The sequence below is a fragment of the Rana temporaria genome, chromosome 2 (assembly GCF_905171775.1).
Source record: "Rana temporaria chromosome 2, aRanTem1.1, whole genome shotgun sequence".
Taxonomy (NCBI): domain Eukaryota; kingdom Metazoa; phylum Chordata; class Amphibia; order Anura; family Ranidae; genus Rana; species Rana temporaria.
In genome coordinates, this window is record NC_053490.1 from 475,155,319 (window position 1) to 475,176,435 (window position 21,117).

Here is a 21,117-nt window from a genome sequence, read left to right on the forward strand (position 1 = left end):
CATCAGATGGACAATGCTGCTGATACATTCAAGGTACTGCCCAGATCACCAGGAGAAAACAGAAATTAAAAAAAATAAAAAAATAATGCAGCCACCACATAGAATGATTGGTAAGCTGCAATATGTGACATTTTTGTTTTTGGGTTTAATACCGCTTTAACATGGAACCTCAGTTAAAAAAACAAAATTGCAGGAAGGTTTGTATTGCAAATGATACTATGCAGACGTCTCTTCTGCAATACTTTCATGCTAGCAAGTCTGTAAAAACTAGGCATTCCTTTGCGCTTTGATGAATTAAAGGATAAGTTCACTTTAAAAAATAAAAAATAATTACAAATTTTTTGCAGGTAAAAAAGAAAAAGAAAAATGTGCATCTATTTTTTTCTTCCAAGGAGCCTGTAAAGCATTGCAGCAGTGATCAGCAGATCTCCTGCAGACTGTACGTGTGAGCCGTCTTCCCGTACATCAGGGATAAGCAATTAGCGGACCTCCAGCTGTTGCAAAACTACAAGTCCCATCATGCCTCTGCCTCTGGGTGTCATGCTTGTGGCTGTCAGAGTTTTGCAATGCCTCATGGGACTTGTAGTTCTGTAACAGCTGGAGGTCCGCTAATTGCATATCCCTGCCGTACATCATACAGGCAGTTTCACACCGTCAGGAAGACTCAATGAACTACAAGTCAGCAGAAGTATGTCAGGGCTTGTAGTTCACTCACACACAGAGCACAACAGTGACTGTATCTTATTGGCACCATTCAGCCTGAACATTTTTTTCACCCATCTCCTTTGATTTATCAGATTGAAGTTTGGTTGAGTTGGGCGATGCCGGCAGGCGCACCCCCGTGGCTCAAATTTCGGCCAATTCAGAGTATGGCCAGCATTAGTCTAAAATGCCTGATAATATACAACTATCTCCGACTTGATAGCAAATGTGAATACCTTTATGTATTTAACACTTTATATAACACACTGTATATAACATTAGAAGCACTTTTACATATTTTTGGGATTAAAGGCAATTAAAGTGAGTAGCGTGTACATCATTATCCTCAATTTGACTCTCTGCTGATCTGTGTTTCATTAGAACTGAAAAAACATCACAGGCCAGCAGAGAAAATGCTGGAAATATAAAATCATTTGTGTTCCATAAACAGTTCAAACCATCAGTCATTGGCAGACTCAGAAAAGAAGACTTCCAAGTCCTTAGTCTCATAGGTAATAGAAGGCAAACATTTTGTCTGCTCAGAGCTCAGAGAGTTTTGCCCCAAGACCTTCAGATCCACATGCTTGATCTTCCAATTTTTACCAATCGGACAGCGTATTAGTCCAAAGATCTGTTCAAATATTCCTAAACAGGCCCCGTCCCTTTGGATTGTACCAGCAACTGCCACCACTACCAGGCCATGCGGAGAAGACACACATTTTAATCCTTTTCTGTCAGTACTAGGACTAAATATCAGTCTCTCATCTCGTGTGAGTGCAAGCAGGCGGAGACTCGCCATCTGGGAGCCAATGTGTTCTTCTAGAGCTTGCTCTGCTGCATTATAGGCAAACCTTAGTATGGCATTCTCCCAGAAGTGCTGAGGTCCCCACTCTCCCTTTACTTGTCCAAAGGAAGGATTCTGGGAGTTCAGGAGAACGTAGAACCACTCACAAAACTTTTCACCAAGTAAATTAAAGTCAGTTGACTCCTGATGGGGCTCTGCTTCTTGGCCCTGGAAAAAGATAAAAAGAATCATTATTACGTTACATTGCCTAGAGGTTCAAACATGCCCTTTAAACGTTGCCGATTTCTGCTGTGAAGGAGGAATTGGGATAAATCAAAACTTTGGATTTACACAACTGTCCTAGGGCCAGGTCTTTTTTTTCCATCTTTGTTAAAATGCACTAATCCTTTAAAGAGGAAGGAAACCCCGGACGTTTTCTCTTTTTCTTTTCCAATTTATAAATCCTGCTAAGTATTACAAATTAAAACACGTAAGCCCCATACACATTATCAGTTTTCCTGATGGTTTTCTCTTCAGGTTTACCAAAACCCTCTAATATGAGGTCAAACCTTAAGCGTTTCAATTTGAATGCAATCAGGCAGGCCCTTGTACTACATGGTTTTGGTAAACCTGAAGAGAAAACCATCAGGAAAACTGATAGTGTGTATGGGGCTTTATAAATCGGCCAAGAATGGAGGTTAGGAAAAAGGGATTTTTAATAACAGCTTGCCTGTAAAATCCTTTTCTTGTAGTACATCACAGGACACAGAGCAGCATAGCCATTACATATGGGTTATATAGTGTACCTTCAGGTAATGGACACTGGCACTCTCCGACAGGAAGTTCCCTCCCTATATAACCCCCACCCATAGTGGGAGTACCTCAGTTTTGTAGCAAGCAATATGCATCCCAAAATTCCCCATAAGAGGGGTGGGAGCTCTGTGTCCCGTGATGTACTACAAGAAAAGGATTTTACAGGTAAGCTGTTATTAAAAATCCCTTTTTCTTTATCGTACATCACGGGACACAGAGCAGCATAGCCATTACATATGGGATGTCCCCAAGCAATGCTCCATGAGGGGAGGGAGACAACCAGAAAAAAACAAACAGGAGGTGCCACCGGACAGGAGGAGGTTAAATTGCGGCCTGGAGGACCGCCTGCCCAAAAGCTGAATCAGCGTTCCTCCTAACGTCCATTTGATAAAACTTTGCAAATGTGTGGACAGACGACCAGGTCGCTGCCCTGCAGACCTGAGCCATAGAGACCTGGTGATACGCTGCCCAAGAGGCACTCACAGCTCTAGTGGAATGAGCCTTAACCGATAAGGGTGGACTCTTCCCCTTCAGGCCATAGGCCTGTATAATTGTCTGCCTAATCCACTTAGAAATAGTGGCTTTAGACGCTGCCTGGCCCTTCTTGGGCCCTTCTGGCAGAATGAATAAGACGTCCGTCTTACGAATCTGGGCTGTAGCTTCCAAGTAAATTTTTACAGCTCTAACTACATCCAAGGAATGTAGTAACCTCTCTTCCTTAGAAGAAGGTTTTGGAAAAAATGATGGAAGAATCACATCTTGATTAAGGTGAAAATTAGACACCACCTTAGGCAGGAAGGACGGAAGCGACCGCAAAACGACCCTGTCCTTATGCAGTAATAAATAAGGTGCCTTACATGACAAGGCTGCCAACTCCGACACTCTTCTGGCGGATGCCATGGCCACCAGAAACACTAGTTTCCTAGTCAAAAGGACCAAAGGGATCGCGGACAAGGGCTCAAAGGGCTGCCTTTGCAAGGCCGATAGAACCAAATTTAGATCCCAAGGATACAGGGGAGCTTTAATCGGGGGATTCACCCGAATAACACCTTGTAAAAAGGATTTCATTAAAGAATGGGCAGCCAAAGGTCTCTGGAAGAAGACCGACAAGGCAGACAACTGCCCCTTGATTGTGCTGACCGCCAAACCTTTTTCCACTCCCAACTGTAAAAACTCCAGGATTCTCCCAATGGTATATTTGCGGGGATCCCATTTCCTGGTTTCACACCAGGTAATATAGGCCTTCCACACCCTATAGTATATTAACCTGGAAACTGGTTTTCTTGCGCTTATAAGGGTGGAAACGACCTGCCCTGAAAGGCCTCTGTTTCTGAGAATCAGGGACTCAGCCGCCAGGCCGTTAAATTTAGGGCCTGTAAGGCAGGATGGTAGAATGGCCCTTGTGAGAGGAGGTCCGGACGTAGAGGGAGGACCCAAGGCTCCTCTACCGTCATCCTTTTTATCAAGGAGTACCAAGGTCTTCGGGGCCACGCTGGGACCACTATAATCGCTGGCTTGCGTTCCCTTTGAATTCTGTGAAGAAGACGGGGTAGCATCCGTATTGGAGGGAAGGCATAGATTAGCGCAAACTGATGCCAAGGGCACACCAAGGCATCCGTCCCGCAGGCCAATGGATCCCTCGTTCGAGAGACAAACTTTGCTACTTTGGCATTGAATCTGGACGCCATAACGTCCACCTCCGGAGTACCCCACTTCCGGCAGATGTCCTGGAACACTTCGGGGTGGAGGGACCACTCCCCTGGGGACATCTGTTGGCGGCTGAGGAAGTCCGCTTGCCAATTGTCCACCCCGGGGATAAAGATAGCTGAGATGCAGGGGACATGGGCTTCTGCCCATGAAAAGATCCGATCTACCTCCCTCTGGGCTGCCTGACTCCTGGTGCCGCCCTGGTGGTTTATATAAGCCACGGCAGTGGCATTGTCGGATTGTACCCTTACTGGGGAGCCCTGCAGAATCTCCGTCCAGCCCAAAAGAGCCAACCGAGCTGCTCGGATCTCTAAGACATTTATGGGTAGGGCTGATTCTGCCCTTGACCATTTCCCCTGTAGGGTTAAATCGTCTAGGACTGCACCCCAGCCCGATAGGCTGGCATCCGTGGTTACTATCCTCCATGAGGGGGGACTGAACGATCTTCCTTTCAGAAGATTTTTTGTGACTAGCCACCAACACAGACTCTGCCTTACCGCATAGGGAAGAGAAATGGGAAGATCCAAGGCCTGGAGTCTTTTGTCCCAGGCCGTGAGAATTGCTCTCTGTAGCCTCCGAGAATGGATCTGGGCATAGGGCACTGCCTCGAAGGTGGCCACTAGCTTTCCCAACAGGCGCATGCAGAGGCGTATAGATGGCCTTGTGCTGCTTAGGACAATCTGGATTAACTCCCTTATCGAGTCCACTCTGGACTGGGGCAGGAAGATCCGTTGTCATCTTGTATCTAAAATTAGACCTAGATACTCCAACCTTCTTGTGGGCTGTAAGGCCGATTTGTCCCGGTTTAGAACCCAACCCAGGGACTCTAGGCAGTTTACTACTAGCAACACTGCCCGATTTAAGCCGGCCGCTGAGTGGTCGACTACCAGAAGATCGTCTAAGTAGGTGTCATGGACCTTGAGATATTAAAGTGTTTCTACTTGACATCTGTTACACAGGAGAGGGACATTCAATGCAAGGCTTTTGAAATGCTAAGTGGAACCAGCTTGCGAAATACCTTTTATTGTGTTCTGCAGGTTAAGAGCGGGTGTCGGAGTCAGTCCGTCTAGCTAGAACCGGGTTATTGTGTACATTGATTACCCCCTGGGGCTTCTGTCTCAATACACAAGTCTTTCTATCCAAGCTATTGGACCAATCCCTGTTGACAATTTCAAGTCCTCATTTGCATGGTCAAGGGGGACCTGAGTGAAGACTGCATATACTTTACAATTGACCAATAGGAAAGCGGTTGTTGGGAGTGGGATGTTCCAAATTCTGTATAAAAGTGTGCTGTGTAATTGAAAATAAAGAGTCCTGCTTGAACTTACATACAGCCTGCCTGGTGTTTGTTCTTAATGGGTCTGAATGGCACATAGCTGTAGTTCGGACCCCGGAACCTTGGATGACTGGACCATCAGACGCTGCAATCTGCAAGCTGACTCACTGGTAGCAGAGGAGTGTCGGGAGAGCAGGACCTGGGCGAGGAAGGATCTCGTCACATTGGTTGGCAGCGGTGGGATTTGCTCTCCAGTTACTGGGACAACTCCAAACCACCACCATGAATGACCAGCTATGCAGCCTGGAGGAGAACCATGCTAAAAGACTTGCTTGAGAGCCGTGGAGGGACCGGTGGGAAGAACAAGGCCACCCTGATCATTGCGCTAGCCGAGATGGATCAGAGGGATGGTGATGCAGGACCCCGGTCAGTTGAAGACTTGTTCCAGCAGCGAGTTCAACAGCGGTTGGCATTATATGGTGCGAACCCATCAGAGACCGCCATACAGAATACCATTAGAGACCTCCAGCGGCAGGATGAGAGAGAACGAGAGCGACAACAGAGAGAACGAGAGCGGCAACAGGAGCTGAGAATTGCAGAAATACGGCGATCGGTGACAACGCCTAAAGAAGCAGCACCAAATGAAAGAAGAGGAGAGGTACAGATATCAGTAACCATGGAAGAGGAATTCAGAAGGAGGTTGCGAGAGAAGCAGATACAGCGCAGAGGACCAGTATCAGAGGAGGTCCTGCTTGGATGGTCTGATTCGATCCGCTGCGAACTCTGGAAAGAAGCGCTAGCCCGCGAGCAGCGACACCAGGGAAAAGCTCTCCCCTCCATCCATGTAAGGTACTGGTCACAGTATGAAGTACGGATGCTGTTATTGGGGGAACAACCAAAGCAGGAGTGGACAGCAGAGTTAAGCAGGCTGATCCGGGAAGAGATGCGGTTGGACGAGAGCTACAGAGCCCTCCGGTGGTATGTAGTCCAAGAGTGCCCGTGGTCAGCGGATGACAGCCCCACGGAAGGCTTTGACTATGATGGCCTGGGATTGTTGTATTGGAGGATGTCCAGGGATCCCAACTTTGGGAGCGATCGGGAGTGGCGTTGGGAGGAAATAATGGAGCACAGAGAGCGAAGACTGAATGTCCCGGAAGTGCACTGGTTACAGGAAGATTTGGAATTCCTGGCCGCTCAGGAATGGGAACTGGAAATCGCCTACAAACAGCTGCTAGACTCCGCTCAGCAGCAGGGTGAGGTTCCCTTTACCTGGGACTATGAGGAAATATCAGCTGACAGTGATGAAATCCTGGCTGATGAATCAGCAGTGGAAAATCGGGAGCTTGCCATTCCCAAAGCTGAAGTGCTGACCGCAGGGCCGAGCTCTGCTAACCTCTGCTCAGTGCCCATAGCATCTTCTGGGTTCCATGGACAGGAGATGGTGAACCTCTATCCCCAGACACCAGTTGTAGAGACAGGGGATTTGATAGACTTTTCTGCTGAGGAAGAACAACCTGGGGAGCCTCCAACAGAAGAGCTGGTATCAGGGCCAAACTTCACTGTGCTCTGCCCAGCACCAAGTACAGTATTTGTGGAGTTACAAGGAACTTCCCCAGCTGAAGCGCTGGTCACCGGACAGAGGGATCAAGACCTCTGCCCCACCCCTGTGGCAGTTCCGGAGGCTCAGGGTGAGAAGATGGCGATCACTCCCCAGCCACAGATTACAGAGTGTATGGACTGTTCAGAGGATGTTATGGATTATGCACCCCCAGCAGAAGTGCTGGCAACAGGGCAGAATGCTAGCCATCTCTGCCCAGTACTGGGACCAACTGTGGAGTTCCAGGGAGCCGGGGCGGTTGGCCCCCCTCCCCAGCAACAAGCTGAGGTGGTAAAGCTCGTACTCCCAGCTGAATCACTGGCAGCAGGACAGGATGCTACGGGCGGCTGCACCCCACTACAGCTTGAGCGGATATCGGTGGATGGGACTGTGGTCTCCACTCACAGCAACCCAGCGGAAGAGCTGGCAACAGAGCAGAGTGCCCCAGGCCTCTGCTCTCAACTAACAGGAGAGGGGGTTCCTGTGGTAGTGGATGGGACTCCGATCTCCATGGACACAACCCCAGAACATGGTGCGGCACTGAGACAGGAGGATGTCGGCTTTGCTTTGCAAGCACTGGGGGATTTTTACCTAGCATCAGTGGATGGGACTGCAGTCTCCACTGGTATACCCCAGGAATGGTGGCCAGTTGGCCCAGATTACCAACGGCATGATGAACTGAGCCCAGCCACCCTGTCTTCTCTCCAGCGGCTGAAAGGACTCCAGGGAGAAGGGCCAGTCCAGGCCTCTCCCCAGCGGCAGGCGTGTTCTCTGAGAGAGGCAGAGATTGGCTGGGTGAGTAATGCTCTGTTTGGGACAAGTTATCTGGGGTACTGGGGGGGTACCGGAATTGGGGTCTCTCCCAGTGTTAGTCTCCTGCCAAAGGGGGTGATGTGTGACAGACCTAGCCGGGACAGGGGCTTTTGGAGAGGACTGAATGTGAGCCTCTTGCCGTCCGATTATGGGCCAGGACCTCAAAACAGGAAGGCAGATGGGTCATCCCAGCAGACAGTCCTGGAACTTTAAGACTATTTTTCCAACATCCTCGAGTTGACCCGTTTGGGTCCCACTGCGGCTGTTGGACTGTTTCCCAGGGGAAGTAATGTCATGGACCTTGAGATATTAAAGTGTTTCTACTTGACATCTGTTACACAGGAGAGGGACATTCAATGCAAGGCTTTTGAAATGCTAAGTGGAACCAGCTTGCGAAATACCTTTTATTGTGTTCTGCAGGTTAAGAGCGGGTGTCGGAGTCAGTCCGTCTAGCTAGAACCGGGTTATTGTGTACATTGATTACCCCCTGGGGCTTCTGTCTCAATACACAAGTCTTTCTATCCAAGCTATTGGACCAATCCCTGTTGACAATTTCAAGTCCTCATTTGCATGGTCAAGGGGGACCTGAGTGAAGACTGCATATACTTTACAATTGACCAATAGGAAAGCGGTTGTTGGGAGTGGGATGTTCCAAATTCTGTATAAAAGTGTGCTGTGTAATTGAAAATAAAGAGTCCTGCTTGAACTTACATACAGCCTGCCTGGTGTTTGTTCTTAATGGGTCTGAATGGCACATAGCTGTAGTTCGGACCCCGGAACCTTGGATGACTGGACCATCAGACGCTGCAATCTGCAAGCTGACTCACTGGTAGCAGAGGAGTGTCGGGAGAGCAGGACCTGGGCGAGGAAGGATCTCGTCACAGTAGGCCATGACCAGAATGCCCTGTTCCCTTAGGATGGCTAACACGGGGGCCAGGATTTTCGTAAAAACCCGAGGGGCCGTGGCTAGTCCGAACGGAAGGGCCACTAACTGATAATGCCGATAGTTTAGGGCAAAACGCAGAAACCTGTAATGGCCTGGGAGAATCGGAACGTGCAGGTACGCATCCTTTATATCGATGGAGGCCAAGAACTCCCTTCCTTGAAGGGCGGCCACCACCGAGCGAATGGACTCCATTCGAAAGGACCGGACTCTTAAAAAGCGGTTTAATGACTTTAGGTCCAGTATAGGCCTGACGTCGCCGTTTGGCTTCGGGACAATGAAGAGGTTTGAGTAAAACCCTTGTCCTTGCTCCCCTGCTGGTACTTCCATAATCACTCCTTGAGATAGGAGTCGCTCTAGGGCGGACAGAAGCGATGCCTGCTTTTGAGGGTCGCCTGGAAGTCTTGACGCTTGAAAGTGAGGAGGGGGGGAACTCCCGAAACTCCAGCTTGTACCCCTGAGTCACTGAGGACAGAACCCATTGGTCGGTAACTTTGGCCCCCCACAACTCCGAGAAGAACCGGAGTCTTCCCCCCACCCGAGAGAGTGGGGGCGCCCCTTCACAAGGCTGCCTTAGGCGCAGCCTTAACCGGCTTACGGTTCCATGGTCTCTTGTTCCCTGCAGCTTGCCCCTGTGGCCTGTTTGCAGCTGCGCGTCCCGGAGGCCGTCGATACTGCCTAGAGAATGAGGGCCCTGGGACTGGAGAGGTTGGACGCTTAAAAGAGGGACCCCGGAACCTTTTCTTAACCGGCAAGAGGGTGTTCTTACCACTAGAGATCTTTTGTATATATTTGTCAAGATCTTCTCCAAACAATCTTTCTCCCTGAAAGGAGAATCCAGTAAGGAGTTTCTTGCAGGGGGTTTCTGCAGACCAGTTTTTCAACCAAAGCAATCTCCTCATATGAACCAAAAATAGGGATAAGCGAGAAGCTTGTTGGATCGAATCCTTGATTGCGTCTACCGCGAAACATAAGGCCCTAGGTAGGTCAGCCAGCTCCTGAGCTTGTTGGGCTGGGAGGTCCTTTAGGGCCTGCTTTGCTTGGTCCTTTAAAGCCTGGCAGACGCCAATGGCGGCTACAGCCGGCTGGACCACTGCCCCCGCTGTGGCAAAGGATGCCTTCAATAAGGTCTCAAGCCTTTTATCCACAGGGTCTTTAAACATGTGGATATTGTCTACTGGACACGTTAAAGACTTATTGACACATGAGATGGCCGCGTCCACAGTAGGGACAGCCCATTTCTTCGAAAAACTCTTCCTCTAAGGGGTACATGACTGCGAACCTTTTGGGAGGCAGAAAAATCCTGTCCGGCTTAGCCCAGTCCTGAAATATCAGGTCCTTTAACAAAGGATGTACCGGGAATACCAAATTGGCTTGGGGCGCTTTCAGGGAGCCCAATGAGGATACCGCGGAGGCCAGAGGCTGAGGCACAGGTATCTTAAAAGCCAACCACACCATATCCGTTAGGGACTGAACCCACAGTCTTTCTGCGTGAGAAGCTGAAAAAGGTTCCTCTATTGTAGAATCCTCAGAACCTAAATGGTCAAGGAGATCCTGAGTCTGGTCTCCTGGATCTTCCAATTCGTCAGCGGAGAGGATATCCTCCTCCAGAGACTCAGACCTGGGAGATGGGGATCTAACCCGCTTCTTCCCTGACAAAGATGCCGTAATTAGAGTGGCCATCCTCCTTTCCAATCCACCCAAGGTGGAGGCTAACATCTCTTCCGTCACATAGGAAGGAGCTGGTTGAGTAGGGCCAGCCGTAGCACCTAGCAACCCTGATGGCTCACCTAGGACAACAACCTCCGGGCATTCCGGAGCAGTAGGGGCCGCTGGATTTTGGATATCCTCAGAGCCTGATGGAGAACCCTTTGGTTTTTTAACGGTCTTAGCGCTTTTAGCGCTACCTGCACCCTTAGGAGCCATAATATACAAATTCTGAGGCACTCCGCTAGTATACAACTGACTAATAGCTGGAGGAAATACACATATAATCAAATAAATGTGAAACAATAGGATAGGGTAATGTTTAGAGAGACTCCAAACCTCCCATAACCTATAAAAAAGGAAAATCAATACTGAGCCCCAAGGGCTTCAACTACCAGTCTGGTATTGACCCCCTAATGCTGGGCTAGGTGAGCACCCCTAAGTGTTCAAGGCGCTGCTTAGTACACAGGCTTTGAATGCAAATTTTAAGCCAGAGGCTCTTTTAGTAAGGTGTACTTCCAACAACTGCCACCGGGTGTCACTGTGCCAGAAAGCTCTGTCAAACCTTCCTATGCTGTAGCCAGCATCGCTGCTCCGTGTCCCTCCACAGCCTTCACAGACTGAACAGCCCTTTAGGATTTATCCTCCCTGTATGCAGGGAGGAGGAGCCGTCCGGCGTCACCCGCCCCCTCCCCACGGCGTCGCCGCGCGCGCAAGAATAAATAAAGCGCGCGCGCGCGCCGGACGCCACCAGGGGAAGCAGGAAGCCGTGTGGAGAGGAGCATCAGGAATGGAATCCCATGACTCCTGAAACGCTGGAGCAGCAGACACAGGTAAAAAGGAAGCTTTCAACTGTCTCCCTAATGGTATGGTTCCCTCTCTGTGGAACACCCTGCCCAAAAAGGCCCTCCTTGTGACAGAAGCAGCAGCAGCCTACTAGCCCAGCCAGGGGAAACTATACCTGGGTGCTTTGAGCCATCCCGTTTGAAAACTTTGTGGTTCTCCTTTGCCCATGCACAGAGGCATAAATAGGCTGCCCAAGAATCCCCTGTAGGAAGCCTACTGACAAACCAAGTTCCGTAGGCCCCCTGCTTACCTTTCCACGCCGCAGGGTATTGCTCTGCAAGAGGCCCAATCTTCCCCCTTCACCGTGGGTATGGTCATAGACCTTCAGGGACCGGGGTCTTAAAAGAACACCACACACCTGGACCTATACAGCACCACTGGCAACAGGTATTCTCTAGGTATAGAAACCAGACCTGGAACCCAGGGTCCAGCCCTCCAAGGAGAGGCATTATAGGCAAAACCCCATCCACGAATTGGGGCCCGGGTACCGTCCACTTTGGCTATGAAGCACCTTGGACTGATCCGGTCAGCTGGCCCTGGTCCCAAGGACTACTACAGGCACAGCCTCAACGTGCACCAACACCTAAGACACTGGCGAAAAAACTGAGGTACTCCCACTATGGGTGGGGGTTATATAGGGAGGGAACTTCCTGTCGGAAAGTGCCAGTGTCCATCACCTGAAGGTACACTATATAACCCATATGTAATGGCTATGCTGCTCTGTGTCCCGTGATGTACGATAAAGAAATACCTATTTTATCTTATTTAGAATATCTTCTCTTCCGGGTATTAGCAGCGCAATTTCTACTGCAGTTTCTTGAATCAATTCGATACGTCATTTCCGCCCTTACAAATCTTGCGCATATGCCGTAGCATCGAAACCAAGCCTCCATCTCAATTTCTATTACTACGGCAAAAGATCGAACCCATAGCTGAAGGCAAATCAAAGGGGAGAAGCAGGAAGGCGATGATCACATGCAGAGGCGGCTCTAGGCTTCGTGAGGCCTTAGGCAAAACCTAGACATGAGGCCCCACTCACAACCATAATGGGAAAAATAATTAAAGCTATAGAAAAATTAACTGTATAAATGACACGTATAAAGAGCTTTAAAGTCCTGGCGTCAGTGTTCTCTATCTCTCGGTGCCGGCGTCAGTGCTCTCTATCTCAGTGCTGGTGTCAGTGAAGGAGATAGCAGCAGAGAAGCCAATCAGCAGGCAGTGCCAGCGCAGGATGCAAAGCTCCAGGCCATGGCTGAGGATCAGCACTGGACTGGGACCTTTCAACCACCCCCCGCAGTGGAGCCCTGCATAGGCAGTAGTAAGGGCATGGTGAAGAGAGGGGTCAGGGGCTGCCAATCACAGGAGAATACACTGGACACTGGCACAGGACTGATCTGCACTTACTGTTAGTGACACGTGATCAGGAGGAAGGAAGTGGATGGGACAGGGAGTGAATATAAAGATTAGTCTCTGGCTGTGGCATGCTACAGGAACATGGATAGGTGGGGGGGGGGCTGTCTCTCTCTCATGTTGGTGGTCGCTGGCTGCAGAGGGTTGTGGCATCATTGCATGGTAACTGTGCCTCTCTCTGCAGCTGGAGCCACAGTCCCCCCCTCCCTGCATCAATTGACAGCCCCAGAGAGGGGCTCCATACAGCGCTCGTGGGGCCTCCTCAGCGGTACCTTCCTCTTCCCCTTCTCGCCACGGCATGCCAGAAGCCTCCGGGTGTGTGGGGACCAGCACTCCAGCGGTGGGGGTGACGGCTGGGGGGCACGATCTGTGTCTCCAGAGCAGCGGGAATTGTGCTCCGGCTGCTGGAATCTCCTCCCCTTCTTCTCCCCCCGGACAACACAGCGCTGGCCCCGCCTCCTCCTCACGACTCAGCCATGCTCCGACCCCTCTCTTCACTGCCTGGCCGTGGAGTTCACAGGCATGTTAACCCGCTGCTGGCCGGAGCTTAACGCTGAGGCAACATTGTTGTCACTCAGCAGAGGCGGCTCTTCAATTGGGCGATCGCGAGGCCCCTGTGCGTGCGAGGCCTTAGGCGACCGCCTTATCTGCCTAATTAGAGAGCCGCCTCTGTTCAACTGTGCCGTTCTGAGAAGAAGATAGTGAATGTTAATGACTCAGCAGAATTGGCACAACTAGTTAAACAATGTACCTAGTGCACAATCGCGACTAACATCGCTGAACAATGCAGGACGATCACTATGGAAACCAAAACAGTGAGTGCACTTTCAGAGGCAGTGATCAGCTGCCTGCGCTATATAGGTTTTAAAAAGATTAAGTTGTAGTGGAGGGTTTACAACCACTTTAAGGGTTCATTCACTTTGTTAACCAAAAGTGACCCATACCTCTGTATAGTGTTGCCTTTATATGCCTGGGTATTCCGTGGCTCCAGCCTGTCAAAATCAATGACATCTGAAGAGACACAGTGGCTATACAGATCTTCCCACACATGGCAATTATTACATCCAATAGATCCAGAAGCTGGCTGCCCAAAGATGTCAGTGGCTGGGGCATAGAGTTTGGGGCACTGCATCGCTGGAGCTGAGGCAAGTATTGTTCCGCTTTAATGAAATTTTAGGGGTCTGTTACACCCTTAATGTCACACTTGCATGCTTGAAGCAAAATGACCACAAAATGTGCTCGATTAGCTTCTTCACCCGCCAGGGAGGCCAGATATTGGCAGCTCTGAACCTGGAAATGCTTGCAGCTGAGGGCTTCCAGTTTCACTCTTCACAGGGGATATCAGCGAAAAGATGTTTCCTGATCTCTTGCGGCTCTCCATTCTGACAACCCACCATGGAGGTCTCAGGCATCCAGGAGGGATATGTCTAGATATATTCTCTGAACAAGTTTCCTTTAACCTCGGCTTGAAGCTCCTACATGCAGAAACACAGACATGATCCCAATGCTAGGGTCGATCATTTTCAATCCTGGAATGTTGCAGGTTTATTGGTATTTTAGGAGACATTATTGGTCAAACAAGTCACCTAAAAAGACGCTCACTTTGCCCTGCAAGGACAAGGTGATAGTATCTCTCTGAAGAACAATATTTTAATAGATTTTGAATGTCCTTTTCCTCAGTCTGGTTTTTCTGTTATTATGATATCACTAGCTGGTTAGGTGGAGAAAGGTTTGCCATTTTGGGTTCAATGTATCAGACTTCCTGACACCAAGGAAGGTTTAAGTAGCTAGAACAAGGTGGTTCCACAAGGTTCACACCTTCCATACTGTTCTTGGAAAGCATCAAAATCTACACATTCCATAGTGATTGGATTAAGGTGTCAGTGCTACCTGTGTGGGAGAAATGCAGAGGTATGATTCCTGACACTTATTAGAACTGAAGAAGCATCTTAGATAAGTGATGAAACGTCTTCAATATTACAGAACAAATCCAAGTAAATGTGACCAACTACTACTAGCTACACCGTGACCTGGATGAATAAAAGAGAAGAATGCGAAAGTTTTTTTTTCTTGAACCCTACTCACCTATGTGGATGCTAGGGGTGCCAAATTTAATCGTTGCATCGATGCATCACGATTTGGGTGTCCCCGACGTCATCCCAACTTGCCCCACCCCTTTTGGGAGAGCGCTCCGAGCGTGGCTGTCAAAATAACATATTTTTTTAGAAATGCAGCTATAATCCATTAAGTGCCCACCGCTGAATGTGCTTTTTTAAATATATGGTGCTTCATACCTCATTTCTGTATACACTATATATCCCACTCATGTGACTGCCTGGCCCGGCCTGCCTCTCTCCTCACACGTCTCTTCTGACGTCAGCCGCCCGCCTCTTTTCTGATCTGATAGCTACAGTCGGTGGGCGGGGCTGAAAACTCCCACTGACGTCAGGAGAGACGAGACCAGAGACGTGTGAGAGAGGCGGGCTGGGCCAGCCAGTCACATAAGCGGTATATACAGTTATATACACACTGAGAAATGAGGTATGAAACACCATATATTTTAAAAAGCACATACAGCGGTGGGCACTTAATGGATTATAGCTGCATTTATTACAAAACAGTTATGTGTACGTTTTTCCTTGTGGTTTTATCTGATGGTCTGATAAAGACAGCCTTTCACTGATGCTCTAGACCAGTGTTTCTCAACTCCAGTCCTCGAGGCGCCCCAACAGGTCATGTTTTCAGGATTTCCCTCAGATGAAACAGCTGTGGTAACTGCTAAGGCAATGAAACTGATCAAATCACCTGTGCAAAATAATGGAAAGCCTGAAAACATGACCTGTTGGGGCGCCTTGAGGACTGGAGTTGAGAAACACTGCTCTAGACTACTGAATTATATATGACTGTAGTGGTTTCTGTAGAAAAATACACTACACAAGTGTATATGTGCAACACATAGGGCTGCTGACACAAGACTCACAGTAAGTGACAACTGACACCCAGTCAGTGTTTTACAGTCCTGGCTCTATGCTATTAATAGCTAAAAGATAAAATGGCTGGATTTTGTTTTTCCAGAAGGGGTGACAACGCTATATGAAAAAGACGACCCCGCTGTTTTGTAAAAATGACTTTGCCCCACTAACCTTCTTTTCGGGGACTGATGCCTTGTCAACTCTCGGTCCTGCCCAGTGATCGATCGCATATTGGATCAGCTGACTCTTCTCACTAGATGGTGGCACTGCAAGTTTTTCAGCAGCCAGGTATTTAAAAATTGCATCTCGGTGAACTTTCCGCCTCTTCAAGAGCTCTTTAGCATCCTTGCTGTAGACTAGTATGGCATCGATGGCCTCTAAAACATTTAAACAAACATAAAAATAATACATAAAATGTATTTCCTGAGAAAAGTTCTTCTCACTCTATAATAAAACGTAGCATTTAGCAATCTGATAACTATTAAAGCTGAAATTTAGCGAAAAAGAACAGGTCAATCAGCACAAGGGACATAACTTATACTTAGTACACTTGTATGGTGTCCCTTCTGTCGATTCTTCTCCTTTCAATAGAAATGTTCCTCTGTTCTACCCGCTGCCATACTCTTCAGGTGCGGTGGTGGTTTATACAGTTAAAGGGCCCTCAGGAACTGTCATTAAAGCGGAGGATCACCCTAAAACAATTATATACAATTCCAACTAGGGTTGTCCAGATACCGATACTAGTATCGGTATCGGGACCGATACCGAGTATTTGCGGGAGTACTCGTACTCGCGCAAATGCTCCCGATACCTAAATAGAATACTTTTTTTGTATTTATCAACATGTTCTATGAAAATTCTTTGAGTTTTTTACTACTGCGTGACAAGCAAATAAAACATTTTTATTCATTTTTACTCATTTTTATTCTTTTATAATGTCTTGAGTTAGAGTTCTTCATAATTCTAAAGAAAATATCCTCAGTCTGTATTGTGGTTTGAAAACTGTCACATGACATTTAAAAAAAGTATCGGTATTCGGTATCGGCGACTACATGAAAAAAAGTATCGGTACTTGTACTCGGTCCTAAAAAAGTGGTATCGGGACAACCCTAATTCCAACCAGCATACTGCCAACATGTACAGTATGCTGTTTTTTTTTTCGCTCTACATACCGTTTTATAGTTCTTTTTCTTTCCGGACACCGGCGGGGAATAGGCGTTCCTATGAAGAGGCGTAGATGAATGACGTGCAGATAAGGCACGTCATGCGTTCCGAAAATAGCCAAACTTGGACTCGGCTATATACGGCGACTGTGCAGTCAGCTCTACACGGCTCCTAGTCTGTGCGCAGGCGCCATATAGCACCGTATAGAGCCGAGTCCCAGTCCAGCTATTTTCGGAATGCGCGATGCGCCTTAGCCGCATGTCAATCATCTACGCCTCTTCATAGGAACGCCTATTCCCCTCGGGAGTCCGGAAAAAAAAAAAAAAAACAATAAAACTGCATGTAGAGCGGAAAAAAAAACAAAAAACAGCATACTGTACATGTCGGCAGTATGCTGGATGGAATGGTATATAATTGTTTTAGGGTGAACCTCCACTTTAAGAAATCTTGACTATGCCCGCCCTTTGCTGCTCGATTCACCATTCATAAAGGCCATACTACAGCATGAATGACACAGGATCTCTGACTGGAGGGGCAGAGCTACCAAACATTCACCCATTCAGCAAAAGCTGTAGTAGTTTCCATGAATGGAGGATCAGGCAAGAAAGGGCGGGCATAGTCAAGCTCTCTGTATTAACCCTCCACTGCACCTGAATAATACAGCAGTGAGGGTAGGACAGAGGAAAATTTCAACTGAAAGGAAAATAACCAACACAAGGGATACATCATACTAACTGTATGTTATGTCCCTTGTGCTGATTGTTCTGTTTTTACTTGTTGATAAACTTAGGTTTTATATTTCAAGAAAAATCATAAGCAGAGCCCAGACAAGTGTCAGATACCAGGCAGCCAATGTGTCTAAATAATTATAGTCAATATACACTATATTGTCAAAAGTATTGGGACAGCTGCCTTTACAGGCACATGAACTTTAATGGCATCCCAGTCTTAGTCCGTAGCGTTCAATATTGAGCTATAACAGCTTGAACTGTCCACAAGGTTTAGGAGTGTGTCTATGGGAATATTTGACCATTCTTCCAGAAGCACATTTGTGAGGTCAGGCACCGATGTTGGACGAGAAGGTCTGGCTTGCAGCCTGCGCTCTAATTCATCTCAAAAGTGTTCTATTGGGTTGAGGTCCAGTGCAGGCCAGTCAAGTTCCTTCACACCAAACTCGCTCATCCATGTCTTTATGGACCTTGTTTTGTGCACTGGTCCAAATCATTTGGTGGAGGGGGGATTAGGTGTGGGGCTGTTTTTCAGGGGTTGGTTGCAGTGAAGGGAACTCTTAAGGCGTCAGAATACCAAGACATTTTGGACAATTTCAGATGAAGTCGCATGATTTCAAAGCCGAATTCAAAGTGAACGAGGGCTTAGACCCTTTTCACACTGGGGCCGCATTAAAGCGCTGCTCGTTTTAGCGGTGCATTTCGACCACTAGCAGGACGCTTTTAAACCCAAAGAAGGGATTAAATTCTGCAGTGTTGCGGCGCTTACGAATCGCTTTTCAAGCCAATGGGCACAGCGTTTTGGGAGTGCTAAATACATCGCTCCCAAGCCGCCCCAAAGATGCTGCTTGCAGGACTTTTCGGAACGTCCCACAAGCGCACCGCCCCAGTGTAAAAAGTCACACTTAAATGAATGTGAAAGGGGTCTTAGGGTCCTTTAGGTGGGAGGGCAGTGGCCTGGAGTTTACACATGCCGCAGCAGTGATGCTCTGTTTCCTAGCCGCAATTATAACCCCGTCTCGCACTTGGTGGGTGCTGCCAGTTAACAACTGTGACCCACTGAAGTGGATGGGGCTGTGCTGCAACCATGAACAGCCCACGGTGGAGGCAATCTGAATTCAGGTCACTCTTCAAAGAGCAAAGGGTCTATCAATGAGGCACAACACGCAGGGCGCATGACCGCGACGCGCAGAGTGTATGATCACAACACGCAGGGCGCATGACCACGACGCGCAGAGTGTATGATCATGAACATGCAGGGCGCATGACCACGACGCGCAGAGTGTATGATCATGAACATGCAGGGCGCACGACCGCGACACGCAGGGCGCATAACCACGACACGCAGAGTGTATGATCATGAACATGCAGGGCGCATGACCGCGATGTGCAGGGCGCATAACCACGACACACAGAGTGTATGATCATGAACATGCAGGGCGCATGACCGCGATGCGCAGGGCGCATAACCACGACACGCAGAGTGTATGATCATGAACATGCAGGGCGCATGACCGCGATGCGCAGGGCGCATAACCACGACACGCAGAGTGTATGATCATGAACATGCAGGGCGCATGACCACGACGCGCAGAGTGTATGATCATGAACATGCAGGGCGCATGACCACGACACGCAGAGTGTATGATCATGAACATGCAGGGCGCATGACCACGACGCGCAGAGTGTATGATCATGAACATGCAGGGTGCATTACCGCGATGTGCAGGGCGCATAACCACGACGTGCAGGGCGAATAACCACGACGCGCAGAGTGTATGATCATGAACATGTAGGGCGCATGACCGCGACACGCAGGGCGCATGACTGCGACGCGCAGAGTGTATGATCATGAACATGCAGGACGCATGACCGCGACGCGCAGGGCGCATAACCACGACACGCAGAGTGTATGATCATGAACATGCAGGGCGCATGACCGCGACGCGCAGGGCGCATGACCGCAACACACAGGGCGCATGACCACAACGCGCAGGGCGCGTTGTGGTTATGCGCCCTGCGCGTTGTGGTTATCCACAACGCGCAGGGCGCATAACCACAACACGCAGGGCGCATAACCACAACGCGCAGGGTGCATAACCATAGCACACAGAGTGTATGATCACAACACGCAGGGCGCATGACCACGACGCGCAGGGCGCATAATCACGACGCGCAGGGCGCATAACCACGACGCGCAGGGCGCATAACCACAGCACACAGAGTGTTTGACCACGACGCGCAGGGTGTACGACTCCCACACACTCTTCAGGATCACGAGGACACTGTCACTTTAAGAGGCCCTGTCACTGTACAACTCCCCTCCATACACACTGCCCGCTCACCTTCCCGGTTGTACACACAGATAAGCCGGTTGGTGACCGTCTCCGCCACAGAAAAGAGCTCCGCCGTGTCCAGTCCCTCCAGCAGCCGGCGGCACCCCTCCTTCTCCCGGGCGCTGAGTCCCGCCATGGCGCACACACACCTTCTCCCTCTGTCACCAGCACCACTTCCGGCTCCGAGCCGACTGACAGCCCAGAAACGAAACTAAAGCCCACAGTCTACTTCCGGTGACGGCAGCGCTGCGGCATGCCGGGAGTTGTAGTTCAGCAGCTGTTGGAGTCCAGGTTGCTATAGTAATCAATTCATCACCACTGCTGCTTTGAGAGGGTGAAGAACAGCATACAGAGAATGAATCCACAAACTAAAACTGAAGCTGTGTTTACATCACCTAAAAAATTATTTTATGGTGGCCGTACGATCTGATCATTGGATTCTGACTGATGATCTATCCACTTCGATCAACTGCCTTAAAATTGTGTGATCGGTTGCGACATAAAAATGCGCTTGTGTAATGAAAAATTTCAATAAAATATTTGAAAACAAAAATGCGCTTGTGTAATATCGAGCATGACAAAATCATTGGTGTATGGCCTATTCATCTATTCAAGAGAGTATTTTAACAAATCCATATAGAACTGCAATCTGAAATGCCAAAATTAAAAAAAAAAGAATTGATCGAACACACCATTGGGTATAAGTCTTCATTATTCTGATCGATTCTGATCATCTACACTCACCGGCCACTTTATTAAGTACACCTGTTTAATTGCTTGGTGTTGTGCCCAGAATGGTTCCCCTTGGAATCGGTTCCCCCTAGCTCTCGGCTCCGATCGGAACTCCGCCTCTCCAGCCCTCTGCATTGCCGCTCCCTCCTACTATACTCACGAATGCTAATGATCCTAATACCGCCCGCCTCTTCAGCCCTCTGCTTTGCCGCTCCTCCCACCAATTCTTTCTCTCTGTATGAACTTCAATTTCCGGCATGTCCCCATAGACCTCTATGGAGGTCTCTTTGTATGAACTACAAGTCCCAGCATGTCCCCATAGACCTCTATGGAGGTCTCTGTGTATGAACTACAAGTCCCAGCATGTCCCCATAGACCTCTATGGAGGATTCTCTGTGTATGAACTACAAGTCCCAGCATGTCCCCATAGACCTCTATAGAGGCCAGTGAGAGTAGAACAGGGGTCTCCAAACTTTCTAAACAAAAGTCCAGTTTACTGTCCTTCAGACTTTGAGGGGGATGGACTGGACAGTGGGAGTAGAAAATGCCCTGGCGTCAATGGGAGTAAACAATGCCCCATGATTGGC

General features: G+C 48.8%; 1 protein-coding gene across 1 annotated transcript; it reads right to left on the reverse strand.

The window, feature by feature from the left end:
- Positions 1 to 681: 681 nt before the first annotated feature.
- Positions 682 to 20,035, reverse strand: LOC120927823 (uncharacterized protein C3orf38 homolog). Its single transcript, XM_040338745.1, has 3 exons — positions 19,808 to 20,035; positions 15,742 to 15,947; positions 682 to 1,714 (listed from the first exon to the last, which is right to left on the reverse strand). Exons 1-3 carry the CDS (start codon positions 19,932 to 19,934, stop codon positions 1,163 to 1,165), a joined length of 885 nt encoding a protein of 294 aa, XP_040194679.1. The 5' UTR covers positions 19,935 to 20,035; the 3' UTR covers positions 682 to 1,162.
- Between the last annotated feature and the right edge of the window lie 1,082 nt (positions 20,036 to 21,117).